General features: G+C 41.6%; 1 protein-coding gene across 1 annotated transcript in view; it reads left to right on the top strand.

The window, feature by feature from the left end:
• Window positions 1–1,668: 1,668 nt before the first annotated feature.
• The window catches only part of LOC309415324 (zinc-regulated GTPase metalloprotein activator 1A-like), a gene marked incomplete at both ends in the record, with an annotated part of 29,222 nt that continues 20,756 nt past the window's right edge, over window positions 1,669–10,134 (top strand). Inside the window, 6 exons of the mRNA XM_082012816.1 lie at window positions 1,669–1,780; window positions 2,978–3,064; window positions 3,971–4,067; window positions 5,242–5,333; window positions 8,688–8,747; window positions 9,791–9,828. Of these exons, the coding sequence (XP_081868942.1) occupies window positions 1,669–1,780; window positions 2,978–3,064; window positions 3,971–4,067; window positions 5,242–5,333; window positions 8,688–8,747; window positions 9,791–9,828 (486 nt within the window). The remainder of the gene's footprint in view (window positions 1,781–2,977; window positions 3,065–3,970; window positions 4,068–5,241; window positions 5,334–8,687; window positions 8,748–9,790; window positions 9,829–10,134) is intronic.

Here is a 10,134-nt window from a genome sequence, read left to right as displayed (position 1 = left end):
TTAAAACAGGATGTGTCATACAAGGGGATGACCTGAGTGAAACAAGAATGCAAAAAGATGCATTTTACCACATATTGGTCCTAAAACTCTATGAATCAACAGACTATATACTTATACCCTGTAAATAATGGATGAGATTTACTGCCTTCCACAGTTAAGGAAACAGAAACTCCACAACTGATTCTTGTCAGCGACCATTATTTACTAAAGATACCTAAACCTGTCACCTTGCTAAACTCTAAAGTTTCATGCTTGTGCTGCTGCTGACATTCCACAGAGCTGGCAGAAGATTTATAGTGTAGGACAACATGAGTTATTTTAACCAAAGCAAAAAATCACATTTCTCTCACAAATCAAGATTTTAATAATTTGCTTTTGAACTTATTACCAGGACAATCTTGTAACTATAGGTATTTTTGTTGGAATAAATACAGTTCTATCTCCAAGGACAAGCTGAATTAATGGATTATAGAAGTTATTTGATCATTTTTTTAGACCAGATTTTTCCATGCAGGCTTTTTACATTCTGTTATAATCAGAATGACTGAAGTAAAAGCGAACTATTTAGTGTGGAATTATCATCAAATACCATCAGTATTACAGGAATGTTTTAACCTACACACATATAATTATTCAAGAATAAATACTATTTACTGCCATACAAGCCAACAAACATAGAAATAAGATGAAGCCCAACATACTTTACCAGTCTGTACTCAAACCGGAGTATTGGACCTTATATTAAGAGCAGAGAACCACACCTGGGTTTTGAGGAGTATGTGCATGTTAAGTATGCATCCGGCAAATCTCTTCTCCATGCCGCCCCCAATACTATGACACACATTTTGATGTGAAGAAGTGGAAGACGTATTACCGATTTGCTGAACCTATAGCCTACAAAAAGCTAGGCAGTTCACAGCACTGTTAAAATTAACCATAGACATGTCTTATACACATACACGCCTCCTCACGGTATCAAACGGATAACAGAGAAAGCGAATATTCAATTTGTACCTTAATTTTATTTGATTATAAGTAACAGACAGCTCACCCACCCCGTACAAGGCTTGCTGACCAGACCGGGACGCCTTCAGCGTTCCCCGTGGGTCAGAACCGACATTTCTCTTCCCGAGGCCGGGCTGAGGAGGAGCAGCGGACGGAAGTACCCGGCCGCCCTGGAGCTGCGCCTGCCGTCAGGCGGGCCACCCAGCCGCCGGCCGTTAACGGCCGCCTCACAGCCGCTCAGCCGCCCACCGCCGCACGCTCCGCCACGCCCCCCCCAACCCCCGCGTTCCCTCCTGCTGCGCCTGCGCGGCAGAACCCGGCAGGAGGCCGCTGCGAGCGCCAAGACGTACGCGCTAAGGGGAGGTGCGGCGGGCGGAGTGGGCTCCGTAGCGCATGCTCGCGGCGCGTCTGAGGCGTGGGCCCGTGGCGTGGCGTGCGTGACGTGAGGCGCGCGCAGGTGAGTGGCGGCTCGCGCCCGGCCGTAGGGGCTCGGGGAAACGGGCGGCGGTTGGTCGGGGAGCGCGGGAGAGCGGCTGAGGGGAGCGCGGCGCCTTGCTCCCATCCCCGGCTGGCACAGCCGCATCGCCTGCCCTGTGCTTCTCCCCCTTCCCTAGCCGGGCTGGCTGTGCTTTGCTGCGCCGAGCTGCGGGGGCCCGCGCTCTCATGGAGGACGAAGACTGCCCCGACCTGGTCCCGATAGGCGCCGCGGGCGCGGCGGAGGCCGAGTCCAGCCCCAGCAGGAAGATCCCCGTGACCATCATCACGGGATACTTGGGTAAGGAGCGGCCCACCCCCCCCGCCCGGTGCCAGCGGCGTGCCGGCGCTTCCCGGCGCTGGGAAGGGCTGGGAAGGCAGGCCTGCCGGCTTCGCTTTGTGGGCGTAGGGGGAGCCCTCGAGTGAAAGGCCGGGCTGCCACGGGGCTGTGGGCTGCGAGGCGCCGTGCGGAGAAGTGCCCCGGCTGCTCTGACAGCAGCCTACGTGCCCGCGGGCCGGGGCCTCGGTGCGGCCCTGACGGCAGAGCAAGAAAGGCATCTTCAGCCCTGCGCTGTCGGCGCGGTGCCCTCCCTTATACCGCTCCTGGTAAGTGCGGAGCCAGTTAGATTTGCGGAACGATTTTGAACAGCTGTATGCGCTGTCCAAACAGCCCCTGTTGCTGCTTTTACCGGCCTGTTTTCAGTGTCCGATTTATTCTGGTCATGTTTGACAAGTTGCATTTTGCCACTCGATGTCTGGATAGTGTAATGTATTTGCCTTGGCTAAATGCAGGCTTGTGAGGTTTGTCCTCCCTCTCTTAAACCGACACAGTTATTTGGTGCTTCAAATTCAAATATAGTTATATACGGTAAAGATCAGGTTAACTCTAGGATCGCCAACACTGTTCTAAAAGTTGCAACTCCGTACTGCATCATACTGTCTCAAAAAACCCATAAGGGCAGGCAAGGAGCGTTGCTTTACCAAATTCCCCTAGTTGTGGTCTCGTGCATGGGATGAAGCTGCTAGTAACGTGGTATTACAGAAGTTGTGAACGCCTGCCTTAACAATACCTCATCTAATGGCAGTTAGTAGGACATCAGTGATTACTGATGACAAAAGAGCTGATCAGAAAAGACAGTGTGAGGGAGAAGAATAAGTGCACCTTTTGCTAAAAAAAACCATAAAAAAGTTTTGTAGGAAAAGACTGCCCAGCTGGTAGGGGACCTGTAAATTTATCAAGCACTGACACTTACTGAGTGGAAAGTTGTGAGTCTTTTAAAGCTGAGATTTAATGTGCTGATTGTTCCATGGGGTCAAATATCTCTACAGATTATTTTTTGCAGTGTTTATAATAGAATGCAGGATACAAGAATGAAAACTCACATTTCAGAAGAGATCAGATTTGTCTGCAGTGTGCATATACATAATAATATTTGCTTTTTGTTTGAAAATTTAAGCCTTTTAAAACATTTTAATAGAAATATGTTCTGTGTTCTAGGAGCTGGGAAAACAACTCTTCTAAATTACATACTGACAAAACAGCATAATAAAAGAATAGCAGTTATTCTGAATGAGTTTGGAGAAGGTATGTAAACCTGCAGAAACACTTTTTTTTTTTTTAACTGTAAAATGACGAATATATATAACATTTCTGGAAGCCAAGAACATTGTCGTTTTAAATCCATTACTGAAATTACTGACATAGCTCATAGTCTTTAGAAGGGCAAAAAGCCTTTTGGCTGGTGTTGATAAAATAATGAGATGCATTAATCTGTTCTGTACATAAATTCAGTCCCTCAGAATCAAGTAAATCAATGTGTCACCCTGTCGCAAGTGCCTCCATTTACACCTCCATTTCTCCTACTCAGGTTCAAGCAAATGGAAATTAAAATAACATGTTGGTAGATAAGATTTTCTTTTCTTTCCTTTTCATCCACTTACAGATCACAAATTATTCTAGACCAAGAAAATGGGGAGATATGTACTTGGTGTTTGTGGTCCTTTAAGCTCTTTGTTTTTCTTCTCAGGATTTTTAACTGTTATGGCTATGATTTCATATCTGTACCATAGTCAGCATTGCTTACAGTTTGCACTGTGGTGCTGGTGGGTTTTTTGTTTTGTTTGTTTGTTTTCATCACAAAGATGCATGTCACTTTTCTGTTTATAGAGCCTAAAATAAAATTTACAGGCAGAACCTTTATTTGGTATGGAAGTAGAGGCTAACTTTCCTTACTTTTAGTAAAGTTTGTGGTACTTTGCTGTATTTTCATCTTCTAGGTTTTGGGTCTTTGTAAAACCAACTTGACTTTGGCATTTAAATTTAAAAATGGAAAATACTGATTTCTGAAGAACATCAGAAACGTGGTCTCAGGCACAAAAAAATAAAACGCAAGAGTAAAAACGTATACCAGCTTGAATCTTTCATATTTTTTTTGTAAGTGTTGTCATGCAAATTTGTAGATTAAAATTATAGTAATACTTGTATTTCTAGGAAGTGCCTTGGAGAAATCCCTGGCAATCAGTCAAGGGGGAGAACTCTATGAAGAGTGGCTGGAGCTCAGAAATGGCTGCCTGTGCTGTTCAGTAAAGTAAGGAAGGACTATTGTACAAGTTCTTACAGTGGGCTTTGGGGGAATTGAGGAGAGGAGAGAAGACATGGAGGATTTGATTCCTAAAACTGATGGTAATATTGATTGTGACTTCTTTTGTCACATAAAACAAGAATTGGAATTTGGGAGATAGAAGTTTATTTCCTTTTGCTAACTTGCTGGATTTGGACTTAGTGTCTTTCAGAAAAATAATGTAAACACCAACTTACACACCATTGGGGTATTGTAGGATTAGGAGCTCTCCCTCTTCTCTTAGTATTATATGCTTTTATGTAGACAGTTAAAGATTCAGAGAGGCTGGAACTAGGACTCAGTTTTCCTAATTTCTGAAGTAGATACTTACTCTCTGTTTCTTTCTCTGTATGTTGGTTAATACTTGAATATGGTATACCTCAGAAAGGGTGGAGGGAGAGCCTTTTGGTCACCTAATGAAACACAGTATTCCCAATCGTAAGCTGATGGTGACATTAAAAAGCAGGAGTGTATTTGTTTCTTTGACATGTTTTTACCCTGTTTGTTTGAACTCTGGATTGTTTGTGCTAAGTCTGAAATAAAGATGATGGTCTGTTTGTCCTGAAAATTTGGAGGAACTGGTCCTGTGCCTTATTAAGGATAGTAAGTGGAAAACAGAAGACACTATTGCATTGTGTTCTGCTGCAATGTAAGGAACACTGCCATTGCTGCTATGTTTTCTATGCATTGGTTTCTTATACAAAATGCCATACACTTCTGCTTCAGACTGACTTCATCAGCTGAGATTTAAGTAAATGACACATCTTAATTTTGCTGTAGGTGATGTGGAAAGGCAGGAGAAAATGGTTCGGCTCCCCCCACCTCCCTCCATACCCTCCCTTTCTTTTTGTAACCTCAGCTACCAGATCAAATAATTACACAGCCTTACTGTCCTTTACATGGTTTCCAGTGTTTGGAAGATTTGTTAGAAGTAGGCAAATACTATTTTCAGACTAAAATCAAACAGAAAACTACAGTTGCGTAATACTAGAGCAGCAGCTTGATGACTGAATTTTCATTGTAGACTGTAAGTCTTGACTCAGGCTTTTGCTTTGATGGTAATGACTCTGTGTTCTGCACCAGAAGATACATGTTTTAGCTTGTTTTCTCTGTTCTCAGGTTTAATTGTTTCTTCTTACAGGGACAATGGCGTGAAGGCTATTGAAAACCTGATGCAAAGGAGAGGAAAATTTGACTACATATTGTTAGAAACAACTGGTTTGGCAGATCCAGGTAGTTCACATTATGGTTTCCATAACCGTAATTATTCTGTCTTTATGAAATGCTTGTTTGTTCACTGGTCAGTTCACTGTGCAAAATGTATTATAAAGGGGTGAGTTGTCAGGCACATGCTTTGATTGCTGTGTAGACTAAAACGGAATTGGATAAGGTGCAGAAGCAGGGTTGTGGGTGGGGCTGTTTGGGGTGTTGTGTTGTTTTGTTGAACTTGCTCTAAATTTACTTTAAAGCTTAACAGAAATCCAGTTAAAATATATTTCTATAAAGAGAAGACACTGGGCTTGGAGAAGAGAAGCACACTCTGAAATTACTAGTTTTCAGTAGGCTTTTGCTGTTCTACATTGCTCCTTCTAAATTATAAATTATTAGCATCTATTGTATTGTTACATTGGTTGTGATAGGCCTTATATTTTGTGAAGTCAGAAAATATGCTGCCGAACAGCCTAATACATTCTTCTGGTTAGTACAGAACCATAATAGGTCTTACAAATTCCTTGTGTGCTCTTTAGTGAGATTTATTATAAAAAGCTGTTTAAGCTTGAGCTCATGTTAGTAATAGCTACCTAAAACAATTTTCTCTGAACCATCTCAATTAAAAATGTGTTGTTGATTGAGAGTGAAGGAAATTCTTCTCAGAAATTCAGTTGTTTCCCATTTAGGAGACTGACACTTTCCAGCTCAAAGCTAAATAGTTGTCATGGTAAAGTAATTTTCTTCAAAGGAGGGGACATTGATTTGGCCTCTGTTACACACAAATCTATTTGAGTCAAATTGGAAAACTATTAAGCTTTCTGGAAAAAAAATCAATAGATACCAGAAAACCATTAGATGTTGTGGCCCTTTGCTATATCTTGCATGAATAAGCACTGTGAACTACTGACAGGTATTTGGTGTTGATACAGTGATGTGTGGAGGACTGCATCTTGTCACTTCAGGTGGACAGTTCTAGGTGTTAGAATGAGTTTAGCTGATGATTTTTTTTTTCTTTTTTCTTCTGATGTGCTTAATAGTCTTAGACAGCCTGCCAGTAGCTAAGGATCTTATAATTGAAAAAAACAAGTACTGTCGTATCTGTCGGCTCCTCCTGTCCTTCATATTGTGGCACTGATATGTGTTAAATTGGTTTGTTTCGTAACAAATTATGATTTTTTTTTTTTAAAATAAATATACAGCACATCCTACGGTTGCTAGAATCTGTTTTACAGGGCCATTTTAGCAGAAAACAGGAGTAGCATGCTCCTAGGCTATGTTTAATACACAGGTATCAGGTCACAGATTCCAAGTCCTTGATAAAATGTGGTCCCAGTTGTTGAAATACTTGCTGATTATTTTTGCTGGAGACTGGTCAGTTTAGTATGTTTCATTTTACATTCCGAAGAAATACAAATGACTATACAAAGAAGAGAGAATGCTACATGTTTCATTACTCCAGAAGCACCTCATCTGGTTAGAAGGCCTAGCATGTAAAAAAATACTAGAATCATATAATCATAGAATAATTTGGTTTGGAAGGGATGTTAGGAGTCTTTAGTCCAATCGTCTGCCCAAAGCAGGGTCAGCTATAAAGCAAGGCCAGGTTGATTGAGATATCTAGTCATATATCTCCGTTCTCTGAGGATAAACATGACACAACCTCTCCAGGCAACCAGTTCTGTGCCTACTTTTTCATGGTGAAAAAATATTTTTCTGGTATGTGGTCTGAACCTTGCTTACTTCAATGTACTACAGTTATCTCCCATCCTTCTGCCACAGCCTGGTTCAGTCTTCTCAGTGACTCACCTGTAGGTACCGGGGAGGCTGCTGTTAGGTTCCGCAGGAGCTGTCCCTTCTCCAGGCTGAACGAGTGCAGTTCCCCTGCCTCTCTTCATGTGGCCTGTGCTCCGGCCTCAACCATCTTGGTGATCCCATGCTGATGCCCTTCGTGTATGGGGGATCCCTGTGCTGGAAGCACTAGCCAGATGTGGGCTTGAAAGTGATAAATAGAGGAGAATAACCTCACTCAGCTGTGCTTCTGTTCCAGCAGCCTGGGTGCTTTTGGCCTTCTCTGATCTTGGGGCACACTGCTTGCTTGGCTTGCTGCCTACCAGGACCCCCAGGGCCTTCTCCATAGACCTGCTCCCTAGCCAGTCTGTCCCTAGCCTGTGTCATTACCAGGGACTCTTTGTTCTTAAGTGTATTGCTCAACGTTTTTCCTTGCTGCATTTCATCAAGTTCTTGTTGGCCATTCCTTCCTGCCTGCCTGCCAGGTCCCTCTGAAAGACAGCTCTGCCTTTAGGTGTATCAATAGTTCCTTTCTGAATTTGATGTTCTCTGCAAAGTTGACAAGCTTGTCTTCCATCCGGACAGGTCCCAACATAGACCAGTACAGTACCCTACTTACTACCGCCTTCCAGTATGACCTGTTAACTGCAACCTTTAGAGCTTAACTATCCAACCAGTTTTACCTAGTTGTTTTTCCATTCAGACAGGTAATGTCCCAGCTTGGTTACTAGAATATCTTCAAAGACAGTGCAGTGTTGAAAAATTTGCTAGAGGTGATGTAAACAGCATGCAGCACTTTCCCCTTACCCACAAATGCAATCATTTTTTCACAGAAGGCCAGATGTGGCCTTCACAGATTGATCAGGCGTGATTTACCCTTGTAAACTTCTTTTCCAGTACACTATCAGTTTGGAAATTGAACCTGCATTAGATCTTTCTTATCTCAGTCTATCTTAAAATTATCTAAAGCCAGAATCTTTCCTGTGGAGACCTGAGATAATTAGGGAAAACATTCTTTTCTATATCTGGTTACTCTTGACTTTCTTTGTCCTGTTGACTTCTGATATAAGAAACTGCATAGGAGAGTTTATAGAAGCCAGTGAAGACGAAAAGGTTCCAGGAGCTGATTTCTCCCAAATGTCCCAATTCCATTTTTCTTTAACTGTTTTATCTCATTTTTTTTTTGTGTGTGTGTGTGTGTGTGCCATGACCTAGAAACAGTGGCTGAAAGGTGAAGAGGGGGAGTACAGAACGTTTTAGAAATGAGGGAGCCTTGGACTATAGTAACGACAGATAGGTGATGCTACTGAGTAAAGGTAATTTAGACAAATTACATGCATCTGGAATTGTGAAATTTTTAAAGCTTTTTGTAGTCATAGCTGTTGATGTGTGCACAAATTACAGCTGTGGTAGCTGTTGTTAGATGAAATGTGTAGTTGGGTATTTGACACCTGTGATGCTTACTGAGTTTGTAAGACAGGAGTTTCAAGTGTAGCACTACAAATAGAGTTTTTCTGTGAAATGTCTCAATATTGATAGTTTACTGGAAAATGTCAATTTTGCAGCTAAATGTACTGCACTTCTTAGGAGCTGTGGCCTCCATGTTCTGGGTTGATTCCGAGCTGGGAAGTGACATCTATCTTGATGGTAAGAAGTTCAAGCTTTTTTCCCAATGTATTGGCATTCCGATTTAGTGTAATGTTTTCTTATCATATAATGCAAAGTGTTTGAAATACATGATCGTGGTTCTTGCAGCCCCAAATTGAACCACAGAGATCCACTTGCTTGTCCTAATGCTTGCTTATCTGTTTGGGGAGCTGTTTCAGTTTGCCAAATCCAATAAAAGTTGTGTAATGCTTTGCTAAGGGATCAGATCTGGAGAGATCTTGGTTGTGGTGTATGGGGGATAAACCCCTCATTAGTCAGGTATTATAAAACGTCATTTAGGAGTAATATTACAGCTCTCATTATTTTTCTTTTTTCCAATGCAGTGTTTCCTAAATTGTTTCCTCTCTTCTGAATTCTTGCCTTGTCAACATCCGGACTTTGGTGCTTTTTGTTTTCTGCCTTCTTTGCCTATTGTACTCTTGTTATCTCCAGTGTTTACTGTGTTCCAATAAAAATCTGAGTTTACTGTAATATAAATCATCACGCTGTGTAGTTAAAGAGCATGTTGAATATTGCTTTTTTTTTTTTTAATGTAGGAAAAAAAATGTTGTTTTGGCTTAAATCCTGCTAATACTTTGGTCAGTCTTTGAAACACCCATCTAGCCAATGAAACATCCTGATGAATAGGAAATGGCTTCCTAAGTTTCCACCAGAGAATTGTGGATTCCTGGTTACTTAGAGTAACTGCATACCTCAGTCAGTCCCCTTAATTTGTTTTGATAATCTGTAAAAGCAAACATCTGCTGATTTGCTGTTGCAGAAGGAGGAGAGGCATCCACTTTGTGAGAATTTCTCTCACCTGGTTTGGTAGACGCTTTTTTTTACCACAGATAGGAGAAACAAATAAGAAACTAATGAGGTGACAAGCCTAATGTTCGGATACACTGGGAGCATTGGAAGTATTGTAACCAGTTGTAAATATGATGATATTGTTACTTTCGTAGTTGTGCAGGGGTTTACAAATTGTTAAATTGTTCGCTGCTTTCAGCCCATTTCTATTACATTTTAACATTCTCTTTTAGGTATTGTATCTGTTGTTGATGCAAAACATGGATTGCAGGTAAATTACTGGATTTGTTGCAGCTTTAAACCATGTAACATTAGAGCAGCTATTGTAATAATGTTCATTTGGCTGAATTACATTTTTACAATAGCTTTAATTCTTACAATGGATGAGGATGTATTTCAGTTTCTTGTGGTACATTAATAATATATTTTGAATGGGAACAAGGAAGTACTGATAGAGGAATTCAGATTCTTACCAATGCAGCATCATGTCTACTAAGAGTTGTGAGGTTGCTAGATACTTGATTCCTTCCAGTTCTATCACTTCACTGAGGAATCTTCGTTGTATTCCAAATATGTA

This window comes from Phaethon aethereus (assembly GCF_964289735.1).
Source record: "Phaethon aethereus genome assembly, chromosome: Z".
Classification (NCBI taxonomy): domain Eukaryota; kingdom Metazoa; phylum Chordata; class Aves; order Phaethontiformes; family Phaethontidae; genus Phaethon; species Phaethon aethereus.
Note: the sequence above shows the minus strand (reverse complement) of the source record. Positions and strands in the feature narration are given on the sequence as shown.